The 22,160-nt window shown below is 39.2% G+C and overlaps 1 protein-coding gene across 2 annotated transcripts in view; it reads right to left on the bottom strand.

The window, feature by feature from the left end:
• The window catches only part of LOC124147923 (laminin subunit alpha-2-like), a 159,918-nt gene extending 141,347 nt beyond the window's left edge, over window positions 1-18,571 (bottom strand). For both annotated transcript variants that reach the window (XM_048399547.1, XM_048399546.1), the window contains exon 1: window positions 18,379-18,571. In XM_048399547.1, the coding sequence (XP_048255504.1) occupies window positions 18,379-18,448 (70 nt within the window). In that variant the 5' untranslated portion in view covers window positions 18,449-18,571. The remainder of the gene's footprint in view (window positions 1-18,378) is intronic.
• Between the last annotated feature and the right edge of the window lie 3,589 nt (window positions 18,572-22,160).

Raw genomic sequence — 22,160 nt, forward strand, 5'->3', positions numbered from 1 at the left:
TTTACATGTTTCTCAATGAAAGTTAACCTGTCTATGACATATGTTTATCTAAACATATAGAAATAAAAAAAATGAATGAAACAGATGAATGGACTGTAAGATGTGACGAATAATCACATGGCGCTGGCCTGTGACAGAGGTACTACGTTGGCCGCACGGAACTCTGGGTAGGAGAATTGACTGAGCCACCTGTACCCACTCATGGTGAAGGAATTACATAATTAATTCACACAAGACCGATAATCCACACTTCCTTGTGATCCAGGATTTATTTTCTCAATCCTTAATAACACGCATTTCGTCACAACAATGATAGCTGAATTCCACTACCAACATGATACGTATTGTATAATATCATTGACAAAATTTCCCAGGAGACTTGCTGCTCTATTTCACTCTGACAATGTCCTCCTAAACATAAGACCAGGTATGTCCCATCTGAGCCCCGAGAGACTACCGACATGATCCATCGCAATGCAAAGCTGGTGCACGTACGCTGTCATATGACAGGTCTCTATAAAAGAAACCACAAAAATGTTGTTGGGTCAGGTATAAAACTTTGACATAAATCATGGTATTGCTGTCAAACAAAAGATGACATATCACCTTACTTTGTATTCCTGACAATATTCTCCACACAACTGGATATCTTCATCAAATATCTTAGTGTCCTTCAGGTAGAACATATGTTTATGGTCATGTATTTTATTTAGACAAATTTGCAAGTTTATTTTTATTGCCTTTTCAAAGGCATATTAATGAGTGTAATTAATTTAAGTTATTAAATTAATCCAAGGCTATGAGTCTTAGCCAGGTCATTCAACCTCTTTTAAGGAGATGTTTATTAATTCTTCACTGAAGGAGAGAGTAAACAATTCACTATGGGAATATCAAGCACGGGAAGTTCTGTGTGTGCCCTATCTAACATTAAGTAGGATTTCTTGTTAAGTACATGAAATCTGTATGCTGTATTATAAGCATGAATTACGAACATGATGAATTACCACCTAAGTAGTCCGCGTTACGTGTTTGTTTAGACATTTATCTCGGACATTGCATGTTGGGTATTATGCTGAAAGCCTGAGTCAGCAGGATCTCCTACTAGACATGTTTATGTGAAAATTTATGATCATTCATTGGAGCCTCCATAGAAACATAAATTTGAACAGATTCTGAAATGGAATATTCCAAAGGTGTACATACAGTGTTATATTTTCCATGTACACTTCGTTTGTACTGCCAAGGAAATTGTTATGAGTGAGTGAGTGAGTATGGTTTTACGCTGCTTTTAGCAATATTCCAGCAATATCACAGCGGGGGACACCAGAAATGGGTTTCACACACTGTACCCATGTCGGGAATCGAACCCGGGTCTTCGGCGTGACGAGCGAACGCTTTAACCACTAGGCTACCCGACCGCCCCGAAATTGTTATGAACAACTTCTTAATATTATACATACTCAATGTTTCGGGGCTACTTCTTTCTACTCAGTTGTACTCTTTATGTAAATATGCATCAATGACTAGAATTCTATTTACCATATGATAAAGTAGTGGATTCTTTGTTTGTTTTTGTTTGTTTGTTGGTCAACGCCACACTCAGCAATATTCCAGCCATATGAAAGCGTTCTGGACCAGACAATCCTGTAATTGACATCATGAGCATCAATCCACGCAATTGGGATTCGATTACAAGCATATACCAAGTCAGCAAATCTGACCACATGATCCCGTTAGTTGCCTCTTGCGCCAAGCATAGTTGCCTTTTACGGCAAGCATGGGTTGCCTATTCTACCCCAGATCTTCATGGGTCTAGTGGCTATTGTACTCCAAGTCATCATTAGAATCCTTACCAGGATATACTTAAAGTATTGCTGACTATGACCAAAACAACATTCACTCTCTGATTACCAAAATTAGCCACCGGTAAACATGTTTTTTCACATAATGTATCCCTGATGACATGTGGTTTATAAGATAATTTTTTTTTTTAAAAACATACACAAGTTGAACAAAAATGTGAATAAAAATGCTATCTAAATGATTTAAACTATCACAAAGCATTTTTATCCTTACTACAGACAAAGCTTTCTTTATGAACATCTTAGAATTTTACAACCTCATTGACACAGATAAGAATTTTTATTACATTTTTTAGCTTACTATGCGCCATAAGGTCAAACTGTAATCCCCCTTCAAGAATATCTCATGTCGTCTCGCTTCATACACTTATCATATGGCACTGTTAAACAGCTTCCATTCTTTCCATTACATTCCTTCTTCCCACAACAGATCCAATACCTTATTTCCTCAAATAAAATCCACACCTTAGCTCTAGTCGAATGTGAAATGTCATCACTCTGACTGACCATACTCATGAACAGGTATTAAATTTAAGATTTTCAGTCTTTGCGTACGGTGGAGCAAGAAAATATTGTTCATGTGATGCTGGGGGCAAGGCTTGGGGAGTTTGTTAGTGTAGTGAGGGAACTCTTTAATGACAAGGTTTACTTCTCTGTAATCAACGGGGGCACGGGTGGCCCAGTCGTCTAAGGCGCCGCAATTCGCTGTGCAGAGTTGCGTCCCTTTGGCACCCCAGAAACCTATGATTGTGGGTTCGAATCCCGGTTCGCCCCGATTATGTTTCTAGGTTTGTCAGCACCATACCCCTGCTCGGGGGTTTCACCGAAGTGGTAAACGTCTGAGACATGCATCACTTTGGGTTTTCCTCCCACATTAAGCTGACACGCCGCGATATAACTGGAAAACTGTTAAAAGCGGTGTTAAACCCAACTCACTCACTCACTCTTTGTAGTCAACATTTCCATACATAGCTGCAAGATCAGTTATTCAGCATAAAGATAAGCTACTCACTCACTTACTCTAGTCATGATACTTTGTCAGCCAATATGTGCTTCAATCGTTGCACACAAAAAGAAAACAATACTTGCAGTACAGTGAAAACATGTTTAACTGAGCTGAACATTCTGTTGTCCATAAATGTTAATGTAAGCACTCCGGTGCCACAATAAAGTGGTTATTCTTTTGCAAATGTTTATGGTGGCTTTATGTTAAGGAAATTCTTAAAAAACATGTACTTAAAAGAAATCAAATTTCTGAATGATTGTGTATTTAGTTGCTGTCACAGACAGTATTCGAAACTGAATTATCCATGAAAAGACATTGAGGGGTAACCATGTTTAGCCTTTTGTTTTTTTAGGACGTAAGCTAGATTTGAACCCTTATGAACCTCATTTAAAAATCATCTACCAAAACCTTTCCATTTTTTTGGGGGAAATGGGAGAGGTAAAGGGATGACAAACAAATAATATATTTGTTGTAGGCTGACATTTTTTTAAATAACCATGTCAATTAAACTATTTTCCCTCATATCCTCCCAGGAATAAAGTTTGTCCCAGAGATAAGCGTCCGCCCGGAGAACGGAAGGTCCAGGGTTCAATCTCCTGTCATACCAAAAGACGTTAAAATATGGTACTTATTGTTACCCTGTCTGGCACTCGGCATTAAGGGGCTAAAACAAGGACTGGTTGGCTCAGAGTCAGTATACTGTATCTGAGTGGGGTATTTACGTTAAAATATGGTACTTGTTGTTACCCTGTCTGGCACTCGGCATTAAGGGGCTAAAACAAGGACTGGTTGGCTCAGAGTCAGTATACTGTATCTGAGTGGGGTATTTACGTTAAACTGCAGCATGGTATCTCAGTGGGCTAGCACTATAAATCGGCATCAGTACGGACTAGTACAAGCAGCCACACACACACACGTGCATGCATGTCGCTATATAAGTGCAATAATCTTGGACGCGATGTTAAACCCATTTTCACCTCACCTCACCTCACCTCACCTCACCTCACCTCACCTCACCTCACCCAGGGATAAAGCTTTCTTATGTAGCAATATATACTGAAACACTTTGAAAACGCATACTCAATTTTTTTGTAAAATTTGGCATTTGGGAGTCTGTCAATTTTTTGTCACTGCTTCCCGACATACATTCTTTAATTCATCACACAAGTACAGCAAATTATTATCAGTGTTAGCGCAAGAAGGAAAAATAAAATAAATTAATCCCATGAAATGCATACATGGTCTGTCTCCTAACACACCTGAATCACTTATTAGGTGGAATAAGGTATTTCATTGTCACCCCCTGTGCACTTAATTCGGCAGCCATTCAGGGTGAGAATAACCCAGGAAATGGTTATGGTCACTTTCAATACAAAACCTTATTGTTCCCCACACATGGTTAGTATTACCTGAAACAAACTTGTAAATAACAAAGACGTGCTTACATCTACACTCTGAAACCGACTACAGATATAAAATGGAACAAGTCAGTGTGGCCCACAAACAGTTTGGTTAACCACAACCCCCAGAGGCTTGGTATAAAGGTGTTGCCATTTGTTTCATTGGTGGTTTAACATGCTGAAAAAAAATCAGGTGGAGGAACGTCAAACATGTTACAAGATTGAATGAGAATATGAATGAATAAAGCATACTCATAGTTGGACTGATCCGAACATTTTGTTTCTGTTGTATCAAGATTATGTTTCTTCTCCATTGCTACATTATAAATAGTTTGTTGTAATACGTACATTATAGTAATACATTAAAGATAGTTTGTTGTAATACATTATAGTAATACATTAAAGATAGTTTGTTGCAATACATTATAGATAGTTTGTTGTAATACATTAAAGATAGTTTGTTGCAATACATTATAGATAGTTTGTTGTAATACATTATAGATAGTTTGTTGTAATACATTATAGATAGTTTGTTGTAATACATTATAGATAGTTTGTTGTAATACATTATAGATAGTTTGTTGTAATACATTAAAGATAGTTTGTTGTTATAAAAAACAACATATTATTGTTTCCTACTTCAACCAATAAAAAAGTAGGGTGGGTAGGGAGGTTTCGTGTTATTATGTAATTATACAATTATCACAATGACCTGTCCTGATGAAGAAATGGTTAGACAAAGTGTCCTGTCACCATCTACACAAGTAAAAACCCTTTAGCAGTTTGTTTTATTATCAATTCTGGGGAAATTGCTGGTAACAAGTTTCTGAAACAAAAATAATAGAATTTAAGGTTGACGAGAAGGATGTTCATATTCCAAAGAAGCGCAAAAAGGAAATATTTGACACATTCAATGTTTTTAAATGTTAAGAATTAGAAACAGCATTACTGATTTTGATCGTACATTTCTTTCATAAAATACCAGCTGTAACGTAGAAACGGGTGTAGATTACATTAACATCACTGTCAAGGGAAGATGAAACTGGAACTATTTCATCACTAGATATCCATCTTCTATTTCATCCTGGACATTCTCATCTTGCGAAATTAAATCCATCATGTTAGCACCTGTGTTTATAGCCGAGAAGATACGATATGTACACTGGCCAGGTGGAGGCAATATCAGGCGTATATCACTTGTCATGATGCATCCTGCATGCAATAAACACCAGGACTGTGTTAGTGTAATCATTTAACCACCATCAATACAAATCCACGGGAAAAGTACCAACAACTGCCAATCAATTACCTGTCCACGGATTTAAATTCAAACCTCCATGAGTGTTTCACACTAAGTGAGCTCAGGCATGAGGAAAACATGCCAGTATGGAACAGCTGTAATAATATACTTTGTGGTAATACCATACTTATCACAACAGATAGCATATGGGTAGATGTTATTTTTCTGCCAAGTAAGCATTTAGCAAAACACTTTGCATGCTGAGCAGTTTCTTCGGTCCAGCGGTTTTAGATGGACTGACAACAGTGAGTGAGTGAGTTGGGTTTAACACCGCTTTTAACAGTATTCCAGTTATATCACGGCGTGTCAGTTTAATGTGGGAGGAAAGCCCGAAGTGATGCAGGTCTCAGACGTTTACCACTTCGGTGAAACCCACGAGCAGGGGTATGGTGCTGACAAACCTAGAAACATAATCGGGGCGAACCGGGATTCGAACCCACAATCATAGGTTTCTGGCATGCCCAAGGTACGCAACTCTGCACAGCGAATCGCGGCGCCTTAGACGACTGGGCCACCCATGCCCGCTGGACTGACAACAACTTTGAGATTAACCAGTTTTGATACAAGGTGTGACATCTGTTTTTCAAAAGAAAACAAGCATGTTAAGCATGAAAAGGATGTATTAATTGCTTCAGATTCATGAGGGCAGTGAGGGTATGTGTCAAAGTATGGACAATAATATCTATCTACACGTGTTTGTTTGTTTGTTGTTAAAAGCCGCACTCAGCAATATTCCAGCGTTATGACGGTGGTCTTTAAATGATTGAGCCTGGACCAGACAATCCAGTGATTGACATCAGGAGCATCCATGTACGCAATTGGGATACAATGACATGCATCAACCAAGTCAGCGAGCCTGACCACCTGATCCCATTAGTTGCCTCTTACGACAGCATGGGTTAATGAAGACCAATTCTAACCCGGATCTTTACAGGTCCATCTACATGATTATACATTCCTTCATGATTAGACTTACGAGTTATAAACATTGAAATAAACACGAAATATACATAAAACATAGACACACACATCTCTTATGGAAATCCTTGTTTAGTTTACCAAATAAATTAAAACATCAAAGCTGTAAAATCCCCCATAAACTCTTGTCTCTCAAGGAATGCCAGAAATTCACACCTGTCATTTATATTCAGGATTGAGATACAGTCCAAACAAGTTATACGCACATGTAAGTATCAATGTCTAGTGGTCAGCCATGTCAATATACCTTTGTAAATCAGCCCCTACAAGACAATGAAATCCCTCCCCCTAAGCCCTCTGTGAAATAGAATCCTAGATATTCACGCTTATATTGTATCTACCAAATCTTCCCCATCCATGTTGATGACCTCTCCAGTGTCTATTTACCTGTGTATTGTACCTGAAACTGGCAACCACAGATCAGAAGAAATGTTGACACGGTGTTCATATCGCTTACAACCTCGTACATTTCTCCTCAAACAAATTTAAGGTGTCCATGTCAGGTGGTCTTGTAATTGAAGACTTGCACATGTCCCTAACACAGTGGGGGTTATTATCAGATATTTTATCCTAACTGTAAATTGGTGGGACTTAACCTGTATTGATGCCCAAATCGAAAAGTGTCTTTGTTTATTATTCTTTTCTTAATCTCCTTGTCCATGTACATGGTCAGTAGTGATCAGTTGACACTGGATACTGAATGTAAAATTGTCACGATTTAACCTTTATTGTTGTCATTGAACCTCAGGATGTACATGTATTTAGGACTTTCTGTGAATGAATCCAGTCATTTCACTGAATGGGATTTCTAACTGCCGGATGAGAGAAGGTAACTTACACAAGAATTCAGAAAATGACTTTCCATGAATAATGTATTTGTACAGTATCACTTAAAAGAATTGAAACATTTAGATTGAACGTGGAATGAGATCTGGGCCCACTTGCACAAAGCAGTCATAGTGCTAAGTATGTTAAAGTATGGAAGATAGATAATCTTAGCGCTAAGGTTTGTGCAAGCAGGCCCTGCACAGATTATCCTAAATCTTTCTTACAAATGTCACTGACAATATCAGAGCAACAACAAAAATTGACATCCGATGGTTGGAATTTTAATCCTACTCTCAAATGACCAAAAATACTTCATTCAAAAGATCTGAACATCTCAAAAGATAGAAACAACATTTTCTGATCAAAATCCCAAAATAACAATGGACCAAAAGGTTCACCCTGTCTCCTACCCCATGCAGAATATGAGACAATTACACCTCTTGTTTGTCTGTGAATCAGATGAAGGAGAATGGAGTGGCACCCTGGGGTGGGGCGTGACCCCACTCTTATTCTTCATGGGTGAGAATCAGCTGTACCAGCTCCGTCTCTTCACACTTTGTTCTTTTGACAGCATCCTCATTTACGCTGTCTAGCCAAGACTACAATGAAAGTCTTCTTCTGTGGGCTAAACTATGTCAGTCCCAACTCTTCAAATGCAATAATCTCCGAGCCATAACTATCTTGACCACTATCAGTCAATACGAAAAATGTCAAATATTTGTCATATGTATAATAACGACTCTCTCAAAATAACATACACTAAAATGTTATGGTTATGTATACCACAGAAACAATCTGAAAAATCCAGGCTGTAAGCAAGAAAGCCAGGCAACTTGGTCAATAACTGTCTTTGGAAACTCCTCAACCAAGAAGAAAAAAACTCAAATCTTACAAAAATATCAAATCAGTGGCATCACAAGACCAATTATTTCCTAATCTTTTTAGTCAAGACTGTGTGCAATGGCAAAGGGCTTCTCCTCCGAACAAACCCTTGGCACAGATAAGATAAAAGTCTGAATAGGGAGTAAAATAGTTCTGCACCATGACTGTGGAATATATTTTTTTATTAAAAAAATAATAATCTAGAATTCGAAATGCATACAAAAGCAAGTCTAGCCAGCTCAAGCTAGCTCTATTCCACATTTCTGAAATCAGCAAAGGGAAAAAAATAATTTTTTAGAGTCAAGAAGGATATTGTGTAACATAAGATTTCAGAGACTAAATGTTAGTCTAGGATTAAAACTTAAATTCCAAATCATTTAAGTTCTTATCCTCATCTCAACAGTGTAAAGAAATGCCTGACGACAAGTAGGCTGTCTGGGTTTTTCAAAGTGGGGTTATTCACTTGAGAGTGATAAAGTATGTTGAAGCTGGAAATACAGGGAAACAGAGTGAGTGAGTATGGTTTTCCGCTGCTTTTAGCAATATTCCAGCAATATCACGGCGGAGGACACCAGAAATAGGCTTAAAAAAATTGTGCCCATGCTTAAAACCACTAGGCTACCCGACCGCCCCACAGGGAAACAGAAACAGGTGATACATTACATAAGTATTATGAATGCCGTAGCAATTCACTGTGCAGAGTTGCATCCCTTGGGCACCCCAGAAACCTATGATTGTGGGTTCGAATCCCGGTTCGCCCCGATTATGTTTCTAGGTTAGTCAGCACCATACCCGTGCTCCTGGGTTTCACCGAAGTGGTAAACGTCTGAGGCCTGCATCACTTGGGGCTTTCCTCCCACATTAAGCTGACACGCCGTGATATAACTGGAATACTGTTAAAAGCGGCGTTAAACCCAACTCACTCACTATGAATGCCGTACTCTAAGATGCTGAGTATCAGAGATTCATAAAGCCATTTATAAGGAATGAGTACTCAAACCATTGTCATTATCTTAAATATTCTTTTTCATGAACACACAAAATAAGACATGCACAAAACATTTACTCTTGTTACACACAAAAAGGTTTGAGTCTTGTTATTTGATTTCAGAATACCAAAGAGACACTTTGAGAAAATGTGATATTGTTTTTAAGAAGGGGGATCAGTAAGCATTTATAAGGCTCAATACCACAGTTATATCACTGTGGGCTGTTTAGACCACTTAAACCAGAGTTAGAGCAACAATTCACTCAGGGTATGATCAGTACACAATTCAATCAGAACACGTCATGACAATGGATATCAAAAAGTCACATTTAATAAAACTTGCATAAAACACATTGTCATTTGATAAAGAAAGGTCGCTACTTATTCTGAAGTCATACGTGACTACATTATGGCCATAATCATATTGCATGTTTTCGTCAAAAACACATTTTTTTTATAAATTACAACTGGGATGTCATTTCTGTCCTTGGTGTCTTAAATGTCATCAAAATTCCCCGCAACTATGGACATTTTTTAAAAACATGAGCAGGAACTTGACAATAAGAGTCAACCAAATATTTCTGCTTTGTAACCCAAATACATTCAATGCTTAAATACCAAATGACAATGGTAAACTGATACCAGATATGCTGCAATGCTTTTTCTTAAACTTCAAATCCCCCTTCCATGGTGACCTCCTTTTGTCAAGAGGCATGACATTTCATGTGGCCATCAAAGTTGCCTGACATTTTTCTGAGGGGAACAGCATTTTCCACATGCACAAATCTCTAGATACATAAAATAAGCCAACAGATTTTAAACTTCATGGCGGGTAGTGTCTCTTCCAGCACTGGGAGACACTTAATCTCCCCTATCGTGATCCTCACAAAAGGTACGGAAGATACCCTTTGCACTGACAATTATGATCTGTCTGGGTTTGTAGTGAGATTTTCTCCTGCTGTTCTCACTGACAACTGGGGACACCATCTTCCTGAAGCAAGAGAGTTAACTGACTATAAAAGTCCAGTTTCCACCCTTGCCAAAATAGGCTGGTATTATGGAGTTAGATTTTGGCTGGACTAACGAGTCTTTGCATAGTCCAATCACAATCACGCAACGAAATCGAAATCCGGTTCGTAAACTGTCGTGCAGATTTCGGTCAATTGCAGGATTTGCAAAGCATGTGCCCCGCCAACTTGTTGTCAGCAGATATTTTCCAAATCTTTTCATGTTTTTAATCAAAGTAAGACCAGTTTTATCACAATATAGATCTTGATTATCGATCAGATCGCCTTGACTGGGCGCCGCCATTTTGTTTGAAGCAAACGCAATTGATACGAGAGGTGGAATCTGATTGATCCACAGGAGAGGCATAGAAGGGATATAACTCGTAATAGCCACCAGCCTAGTTCGGCAAGGGTGGAAACTGGACTTTTAAAGTCAGTTAACTCTCTTGCCTCGGGAAGATGGGGGATACAGGGATGGATGGGCATGATAGCCAAACCAATTGTGTCCAAAGGTGTCCTTATGGACTTTGGGAATGCCTGGGATTATTTTCCTATAGGGATGCATCACTGTTAACCCAAAAGTGTTCCAAGGAATGAGACTTTACTTAGCTGGGGTCCATGTGCTGCTCTGCCTGGTCCGATCAAAGCCCTAGTATTTAAAGGGGTCCTGTGGGGCGAAGTGTTTTGAGCATATTTTGGGGCCCTGTGATACGGAAAGTGATAAATGAGCAATTTTCTGTTGTGATCATGACAGCACGATCTGTGACGAAAATGTGTGAGTAAGCAAGCTCTTATTACAGAGATGATTAGAGGTGTGAAAGCAAATGTCCCAGAGTCACATACATTTGGCCATATTCATGATATATATATATCCAAACTTCACATACTTAATATAAACCACTGATTGAAGTAAGCAAACACAACAGAAGGCCCCAAACACTATTTGCAAAACGATTGAATAAATGTTGAGCATGGGGCACTACAGGGATATTTTCTGCTCGGGAATACTAACAAGAGACATTACTTGTGTAATACGATCTAGGTCCCAGACGCAGAATGCACTGATGTCTCAAAAACATTATTATGGCTGAAAATAGTAACATTCAGTCTATATGAAAAAAACATTGTGATTAATATGTTCATGAAAGTGCATTTACAGATGGTGGGAATACAAAACATGAATGGTAAATTTGGACAAGTCATAAGTGGTACATTTAATTATGAAATTCAACGGTGAAAAATTGATTTGTTTAGCTTTCAGAAAATTTTGTGACAGAGCTCTATGTTTACATCCTTAAATGTATAAGAAGAAGTAACTTACCATAGATAAGTAATTGAGACTTAGCGAAAGTGATCCAGTCACAAGACAGAGATTTCAGCTATTTAAGGGCATTTACAAAGCAGCCCACGAGACAATGATAAATACTCTCCTCTAACAGCATGAACAAAGGTAAGTCTGAAATATAGGAGACAGCACACTACACTGACAAGTATGGCTGTATGTAATAAGTAATAACACTTACACGAATCAAGCAACAAGCAGAGGTATCCTTGAAGACATACATAGTGGAAGAAAACTTAGGATGTCTCAGGAAGATACAGATTCTCTTATAAGTTTGTTGTATTAATTTGCCATGTTTCAATGGTACCCATTACACAGACAAATATTACTTCTTTTTTCTTGCCCTGAACACAACTGAGATAATCTGCATTTAAAGGAACCAGGTTGAATAAATTGTTTGCTAAGTTACAAAGAGGTTAGTTTGTTAAGTAGAAACTTGTGGCAATGTGGTCATTGTCATTAGGAGAATATAATGGTCATGTGGACAATGTCTACTTCTTGATCATTAGGTCATAAGGACAAGGTATCTAATCCATGATCAGAAGGTCATGTGGACCATGTCTACTTCATGATCAGAACGTCGTGAAGACAAATCCTCTAATCCATGATCAGGTCATATGGACTAAGTGTCCACTTCATGATCAGAAGGTCGTGAAGACAAATCCTCTAATCCATGATCAGGTCATGTGGACTAAGTGTCTACTTCATGATCAGAAGGTCATGTGTATTAAGTATGTCTACTTCATTATCAGAAGGTTGTGAAGACAAAGCCTCTAATCCATGATCAGTTCATGTGGTCTAAGTGTCTACTTCATGACCAGGAGGTCATGTGTACAATATGTCTACTTCATGATCAGAAGGTCATGAAGACAAAGCCTCCAATACATGATCAGATCATGTGGACTAAGTGTCTACTTCATGATCAGAAGGTTGTGAAGACAAAGTGTCTAATCCATGATGAGATGGTCATGTGGACAAGGTGTCTAATCAATGATCAGAAGGCATGTGTACAGTATGTCTTCTTCATGATCAGAAGGTCATGTGGACAAGATCTCTACTTCATGATCAGAAGGTTGTGAAAACAAATGGTCTAATCCATGATCAGAAGGTCATGTATACAAGGTGTCTAATCCATTACAAGAAGGTCATGTATACAAGGTGTCTAATCCATGATCAGAAGGTCATGTATACAAGGTGTCTAATCCATTATCAGAAGGTCATGTATACAAGGTGTCTAATCCATGATCAGAAGGTTGTGTGGACAAGGTGTCTAATCCATGATCAGAGGGTCATGTAGACTAGGTGACTACTTCGTGATCAGAAGGTCATGTAGACTAGGTGACTACTTCATGATCAGAAGGTTGTGTGGACAAGGTGTCTAATCCATGATCAGAGGGTCATGTAGACTAGGTGACTACTTCGTGATCAGAAGGTCATGTAGACTAGGTGACTACTTCATGATCAGAAGGTTATATGGATAAGGTGTATAATCCATGATCAGAGGGTCATGTAGACTAGGTGACTACTTCGTGATCAGAAGGTCATGTAGACTAGGTGACTACTTCATGATCAGAAGGTTATGTGGATAAGGTGTCTACTTCATGATCAGAAGGTCATGTGGATAAGGTGTCTACTTCATGATCAGAAGGTCATGTGGACAAGGTGTCTACTTCATGATCAGAAGGTCATGTGGATAAGGTGTCTACTTCATGATCAGAAGGTCATGTGGACAAGGTGTCTACTTCATGATCAGAAGGTTGTGTGGACAAGGTGTCTAATCCATGATCAGAGGGTCATGTAGACTAGGTGACTACTTCGTGATCAGAAGGTCATGTAGACTAGGTGACTACTTCATGATCAGAAGGTTATGTGGATAAGGTGTCTAATCCATGATCAGAGGGTCATGTAGACTAGGTGACTACTTCATGATCAGAAGGTTATGTGGATAAGGTGTCTACTTCATGATCAGAAGGTCATGTGGATAAGGTGTCTACTTCATGATCAGAAGGTCATGTGGACAAGGTGTCTACTTCATGATCAGAAGGTCATGTGGATAAGGTGTCTACTTCATGATCAGAAGGTCATGTGGACAAGGTGTCTACTTCATGATCAGAAGGTCATGTGGATAAGGTGTCTACTTCATGATCAGAAGGTCATGTGGATAAGGTGTCTACTTCATGATCAGAAGGTCATGTGGATAAGGTGTCTACTTCATGATCAGAAGGTCATGTGGATAAGGTGTCTACTTCATGATCAGAAGGTCATGTGGACAAGGTTTCTAATCCATGATCAAAAGGTCATGTGGACAAGGTTTCTAATCCATGATCAAAAGGTCATGTGGACAAGATGTCTAATCCATGATCAGAAGGTCATGAGGTCTAATTCATGTTAACACTGACTTGGTTTGATTCCTAGCAAATGAACATTACTAGGAACTTACTTAATAGATGGTGTGGTTCACTAAAGTTTAAAGAAAAGCTGAAGAAATATAAACCAAATGATATTGTTTTGGTGAAAACAAATTGGAATTAAGGGGTAAGCTAATGAAAAAGGTCTGATCCTTGCTGTATGGTCTAAAGCCAGAGATAACATTGTCATAACAACAGGCCTTTCAAAGATTTCTCAGATGAACTAAAACCCCGGAGAAGGACCTACAAATCTCCATATTGTATTAATGAAAAGATACAAAGCCTTGTGATCAAAGTATCCCCAAGACTTTACAATGACCACATGGACTTGACAGATGTACTGACCAAATCTTTGAAACCAAAACCCTCCCCCTGATAGCTCTTCAAACAGCATAAGCTGGGGGTCAAACAAGCCCAATCACTCACAAACATTAAAGAAAGACTGGCTTTAACCATCTTGCCATATACATGGCTATCTGAGTTCCTAAGTCTTCTTGGTTCTCATAGCATTCTTCACTGGCTTATGTTGTTTGCAAAGAGGCATTTGGCTGATAAACCATTGTTGTGGACAGTGTGTGAGGTGTTGCTATAGATCCCCAAGTGGGGATGAAATATGTGCATGTATATTTTAGTGGATGTCATTATCAACCTGAGTGGCATGGCTGGTATGAGGCAGTGACGTTAATGTCCTTTATCTGCTTTCATATAGTTATATTACTTCTTGGAAATAGATAAGATTTAAACACGAAACGCTAGTGCTAACATTATTTTTGTCCACTTTATCTTGAAGTTCATTTGACCATTTTCACTAAAATGATTAAAATGGTGAAAATAAATGTCCTTATTTCTTAAAAATACACTCCAAGTGGGCATGATCAGGTAATTTGTAGTCTTGAGTGAGTGAGTGAGTGAGTGAGTGAGTGGAGTGAGTGAGTGAGTGAGTGAGTGAGTGAGTGAGTGAGTGAGTGAGTGCCCTTTCTGAGGGTGGGACCAACAACTTCTTGAATTATTACAAACAGACTGTTTATTCCTGGTGGCTATACTATTCAACAGTTATACTATTTTCATATAGTCAGCAGAAATAAAATAAATGTTTTCAGTCACATTTTGAAATCTGTGATCAGTCTAACTGGTCTCAAGAACAGTACAATTTTAGTTAAATGTATCCTTTCAATCTTCAAGAAACTTCCAGCTTCGTTTGGTGGAGACACACTAGCCAGAAAGACATTTTACTAGACACAGGCCTCAACAAAAGCAGCAGATCTAACTTTCATATTGAACACAAAGGTGAGAAATTAATCCTGACATTTGTGCCCCTAAAAGCTATATATTTCAGCCTCAGATATCGAAGTCTCCATCATGCTCTCCTAAATTGATGTATTGTGTACAAAGATGTGACATAATACAATTTGTAGGAAATAAATAGCAGTGATCTGTCACCACAGACTCGTAACATTACTTCAATATCCGACAGCAATATAATACCCAATGTCTGATGTGAGGGCAGTCTTTGTGTCAAAGTGCCTCAGGCTTGCCAGAAATGTATTTGATGATAAATTCACCATGACCAAATTAAAGACTCAACCTGCCTAATTCCTGTACCTTGCTGACAATCATTATGAAATAGGTACAAGTGTATGTATATGTAGGTCATAGTGTCATGAGCACAGATCAACTTTCACCTTGCACTCAAGATCATGTTAAAAGGTACTGGTGCTTATTTCCATGTTAAGACATTATATAAGTGGATACCGTTCGGAATATTACCAATACATATTAAGAAGCTAGGATCACATCTTCATAAACAATTAATCAATAATAAATAATACCAATAAATTGAATTGATAAAAAAAATTAATTCTAAATTATATACCAGTATTTTTTAGAATTTTCTTCATTGATATACATACATAGTAGTAATAAATAAATGGATTTCATTATTTACACTGGAAAAGGAATTTTAACCAAATTACTTAAAGACCTTAACATATACATATCTAGAACCATCTTACACTATTAAAAACATAAATTACATACAACGTCTAAACTATAAGTTGATACAAACATCATACTTCTAACCCAAAATGTCCGATATGGTATCCAAACACCAGAATGTTAGGTTTGGCAGTCGTAGTAAAACATCAACAAGCGTCACTTTGTAGATTCATACAGGAATGTTTCATTGGCAGAGCAGTGTATTAGCTTTGCACACAAATCTTCTACAGTAAATGTTGGCTGTGAAGGAAAGGTCACCCTACCACAGCACTGATACAGGCAGCCAATGCAGCATAAATGCTGATAAGACAGGGTGATCTTCTTGGTGCTGTTGCTTTTAGTGTTGGGACTTGGTAATTTTAAGGAGGATGTTTATGTTTACGCAGGACCTTCAGGTGGCATGGGTGTTCCTATGGTATGATGGCCATCAGGGCTTGCAGGTAATAAATGGATGCATAAATAATTGGCATGAAAATAGTACAATCCTTTGAAGAATGGTGCTGTTTATTGTCAGAAAGAGCAACTAATGAATCAGGTATGAAGATACAGACAGCATGGCTACAAAACCAGTGTGAGCTTTGTGGGTGATTTGTTTGAAAGCTGGTTTTTAAAGGATAACTTGGTTAAGAAATGTTAGTACTTGATTTGCTTTTCCCTGCTTTTCTTTCTGCAGAAGGTTGTGAACAATGGGAATTGTCAAACAGTAGTTCCAAAGTTGCTCTTTTTCTTGTGTGCAACACTTTGTTAAAATGGAATCAATTCACAATTTAAGGTTGCAAAATCAGAAAGTTAAAGATCAAATTGTGTTGAAAATCGACTTCAGAATGAAAGATTAACATCATACTATAATAATTTTGATGAAAAAACAATTACTTGAGTGTAACAATGTCACAATTATTTTGGAAATATGGAATATTACTTTGTTCAAGTTTATCATAAGTCCAATCAATATCTTTAACATAACAAATCAGAGAGGCAATAAAAGTATACATTAAGTTTGTGAGAAGGAAGACCCCGTAGCAATGTTCACAATATACACTTTCTGCACTACAGCCCAACTACCACTATGAATACATGGGACATATTTTCTCCTCAATTTGACTGGAAGCAGGTCACTACTCCCATACTTGAGTACCTCCACCTTTCTCAACACTAGCCTACATAAAACATTGTCTCTAGGGTTGTAAACCTGGACCCTATAACTAGAATGTAGGTGGCCGAAGCCCTAGATCAACCCGTGAAGAGGGACCCTTGACAGACTGGGTGTTGGGGACAGACTGTTTGCTTTGTACTATATAGAATAGTGGTTGTGGTGGCAATGAGCGATCCATCAGGTTCTATTCTTTTCGCTGATGGGGCGAAAAAGTGTCCACCTCCTTTAACAAGTGTGACCTACTTTTGATACATGCAAGGTGTTAATTGCTGACTGGCACGGACATGCAGACTGTACACCAGTGAAAGCTCTGGTAGAATATTCAAGTACATAATTATCATTGAGTGAAGACTACCTTGAAAATAATTCCTGATAAAAATGAGAACAAAAAATAACACGATGTATGTGTAAATTAACAATTCTGCACTGAAAGTTTGGAAAGACTTCCACTGTATCCCTCCTCGAAAAGTTATATGTATGCATTGGTGGTCAGTCCTGTTAATCACACATATTCTTTAAGGGGGGATACAGGCAGAAATCTGACCGAAGATTTTAAGGAAGTAATTCTGCTGCCTCCTCAACAAATTACAATTACAAATCTGTTGATAAATTGTAAAATAAATAAGATTTTGCTTGATCAGGCTTTTCGTTTGTGGAGGAGAATATCTTGCACATGTGTATATTATAATGAATATTTCTAGTCTTTGACAAGAAGGGGTTGCATTCTACCTTACAGGGTGCTATATGGACCTGTATAACTACAGGTAGTTAAGCAATTAATCGGCTTTGATGTTCGCCGCCTTGTGTGCACTATGCATTATATCAGTCTAGGCGATCGAGTGATGTTTGCGTTAGGAAATTTATCAAAAGATCTGTCTACTTATGAACAGATATCGAAACGAGTTCCGAATTAAATAGGCTTAAAATAGAGCCACGACACTGCAAAAACGCGACCGCCGAGAACCTGACAAGAAAAGGTGAACGCAGCATGACTCATTCATGCAAATACACCGACGCAAGTTTCGCGACAATGTTTAACACCGTGAAACTAAGTTGCAATATCGCATTGAGGAATAAATTCTGTATCACACCCCAATCGATAGCGAATTGATGAACTACATTGAACATTGTTGTTCCTATCACCTGTGTTTCTCCTTGACGTGCGGTACAGCACTTTGGGCTCAGGTGAAAAGTTGCGTATTGCTTGTCGATAGAGAAATGTCTCTTACCTTCATCTTGTCCTAATGCAACACATACGCAGGTTAGGTAGATAACACCATAAAACAATCCACATCCCATGTTTAGGTAAATGCAGGGCTCACAAGCCCATCCAGTGTCAGATCCGTGTATCCGTCTATACCATGTGAAACTGCCTGCATTGAAATTTCCCGGCTAGGATCCGAGCGTGCGTCTCTGTTGACACCACCACCTACAAAGCGCTCAAGTGAGTGTACGGAAACCTGTTGAGGCCATCTACATAAAGTTCAGCCCACAGCCCCCGCGCCCTAAATTGTCTGTGAATTAACAGATAACATGCCTCGGTCATTTTACCAATCAGATAAATGTATAAGGGAGAGTTTTACTTTGTTATATGCTTTTTTTATTATCAAAAATATATTTGTTCTTGTGGTGAGGTGAGGTGAAATTGGGTTTAACGTCGCGTCCAAGATTATTGCACTTATATAGCGACGTGCATGTACGTGTGTGTGTTTGTGTGGCTGCTTGTACCCCTGACCTTCCGCTCTCCGGGCGGACGCTCTACCACTAGACCACGGAGGCTGTCTTTTTCTTGTGGAGTCGGTGCATTAATGTGACTTATTAGAATAAAAATGCCTCGTTCAAACACACAGACTGTTTATGCGTCGTTATGGTTACTTAAGAGCGAATGAGTGCATGTTGTTTTACGCTCGTCGTCAGTATTTCAGCTCAATATCAACTCCTGTCAAGAATCTAGTCTGGACCAGGCAAACCATTATTACAGAATGATCAACAGCCCACCCCGTCCGTGCACGATGACACATCGGTTGGTGGCATTCGGCAACAATCGCAGCTTTCCGTAACGTACAAGGTTTCCTCATTCGTCACCACTCGCCCCTTTCCGTAACCTGAAAGAAGAGGCTTGTCCCGGAATAACACGAGTTGGTCACAAATGAGGTTTCCTTTCTGCTTGTCCCCGAATGGCACGAGTTGCATGGGCTCGAATGGTTGAGTGACCATCCGGGGACGTTCGGACCCACTCGGCTGATTCCGTTACCTACACTCAACATATGCGATTGCAGTGACCATGAGCCGAATACCTGGGAACACTGACTGCGAACTGGCTGCATCGAACCCGACCATGTATATGTATACCGAGATGGTGTCAGCGATATTCCCACGTACCAGAAGCATATATCCGTGTTTGAAACTAAATGAGGCCCGCGTTAAACTTGGAAGTACATTGTACAACCCACGCAGTTCACGTTGAGCTTTGTTTCAAGTTTTGTTTAGTTTAACTTCCACTATACAAGGGCGTTGAAACTTTGTACATGCGCTTGTAAATAAACTAAATTTTTCAATCTAAAGTGTCAAGCTGTCTGCACGGAACGCACGTTTTTTATTATACGTAGTGTGTTTTAATCGAATGTCCCCGCCCTCCAGTTATGTGGAATACTGGTAGCCCAATGGCCGATGACTGTGCTGCATTGTCGCTCCTCAGCCGTGCCAGGATCATTTAGTGGCTTTAGGGACACTAAGGGGGTTTCCCCTATAGTCACGTCAAACGTCTCTTGCTTGAGAGGTTGTTCACCAGGGTCACACCATTAAAGCCTTATGTAGTTTTGAAAAGGCTTTACGGTAAACATATGGAGTGAGTGAGTGGGTGTGGTTTTACGCCGCTTTTAGCAATATTCATGCAATATCACGGCGGGCTTCACACATTGTACCCATGTCGGGAATCGAACCCGGGTCTTCGCCGTGACGAGCGAACGCTTTAACCAGTAGGCCACCCGCCCGCCCTAAACATATGGAGGACATTTACAAATTTGATGCATTTGTGAGAAAAATTATGTCTGATACTGTTACGATATATAATAACACAGTGTATAAAATCGGCAGTGGCCATCGATTAATCGTGCAGTAACATTTATAAAATCACCTGACAACCTCGCCTGATTTGAATGACGGCGCTGGAAATCGCCATCCTGTCTAATTACTCCCACGAGCGAGAGGAATGCTGCTGTGTTCAATCACAGGGAAAATGGAGAAACAAAGTGGCGAATGGTCAATAATTTTATTGTTATAGAATGAAGACATTATACACTGGACACTCGAGGATGGGCTCAATATCAAACATGACACTAATTTCAGCGTGTAAACTCAGGCTAGACATCAGTACCAAACCACGAAGCGGGGTTTCCCTTTACATTAGTTGGCGACAAAAGTCGAAATATACACTGCTGGGCAAAAGAAATTATACACTTGAAAAATGGATTTGACCCCAAAATACAAACTTTTTAAAAGCGTTACTGGGCTGAAAACAGTCGCCGAAACACTGCAAACTTAAGCTCTAAAACACAACTATGATACCCGTATCAAATACATCATTTCTTTGTTTCAGTTTTAGCCACCGTTTCGGGCGGTCGGGTGCCTAGTGGTTAAAGCGTTCGCTCGTCACGCCGAAGACCCGGGTTCGATTCCCGACATGGGTACAATGTGTGAAGCCCATTTCTGGTGTCCCCCGCCGTGATATTGCTGGAATATTGCTAAAAGCAGCGTAAAACCATACTCACTCACTCACTTTAGCCACCGTCTCACATGGGTGTATACTTTCTTTTGGCCGTTAGTTTAGCAAACTTGGTACTGTCGCCAATACATTCATTTGACACCACAAAGAACAACGCAATAACAGTGAGCTCAATAATTGTACACAACATGCAATAGGTGTCTTTTTTTCTTTGTTGACGTTGATTGAGAAATCGTGACGTTAAGAGGCGTGCATTTAACCTCTTCTTATTTTAATTACGGAATTTGTGTATTTACATTCACTTGTTTATTGTGCGTGATTAGACAACACTACAAACCACATGTATGGGTAGTGTCAAATATCAGGTTGTCTTTAGATACCTGTTCCAAAACCAAACATGCCCCATTTTACAAAGTTATTCTTGGAGCGGTCCTTATTAATACCTGATGCGATCTCGTATATCCTTAACAGCTGTTTGACGCCGCGGAGCAAATACCGTACGGACAATTGACCGAAGTTTATTTTACCATTAGTTTACGTGGAAATGACTCTCACATGCTCCAAGACTTCCCCGCTGTAGTCTTGTGAACATTGTTGTTGCAGGTTTAGTTCCACCAGGCCTTTGGTGGTGCTCGTGACATGCACCTTGGGGACTTCTGAACTCAATGTAGATTAACGCTTAGACTATGAAAATAAATAATGTTGATCGTGAGTGAGTTTGATTTTACGCCGCTTTTTGCAATATCCCAGCAATATCACGGTGGGGACACCAGAAATAGGCTTCACACATGTCAGGAATCGAACCCGGTCTTCTGCGTGACGAGCGAACGCTTTAACCACTAGGCTACCCGACCGCCCCTATATATAATGTTGGTAGAAATAAACAACTCCATTTAAAATGAAAAGGAGCCCCAGTGAGATGAGAGGTTTAGAACCTGTGGAAAATCTAGACTTGCTTCATTCATAGAGCTTTTGCGTTACAGTAAGGTTTGACGGAAGGGACAATGATATGTTTGAGGGACTGTGAGACAGGCTAGGTGACTTGTTCTCAATGGTATTCTATAGCTACACATTGTGTGAGAACTGATGCTCGCGGGTTTCTTGCTACAGACATTGTTTCGCGCACCGACTGTATGATTTACGATAGTTTGTGTGTGTGTTTGTTTGTTTGTTGTTGAACGCCGCACACAGCAATATTCAGAGTTATATGACGACACTCTGTAAATAAACGAGTCTGGATCAGACAATCCAGTGATTGACATCATCAGCATCGATCTATGAAATTGG

This window comes from Haliotis rufescens, unplaced genomic scaffold (genome assembly GCF_023055435.1).
Source record: "Haliotis rufescens isolate VD_foot unplaced genomic scaffold, xgHalRufe1.0.p SCAF_2, whole genome shotgun sequence".
Classification (NCBI taxonomy): domain Eukaryota; kingdom Metazoa; phylum Mollusca; class Gastropoda; order Lepetellida; family Haliotidae; genus Haliotis; species Haliotis rufescens.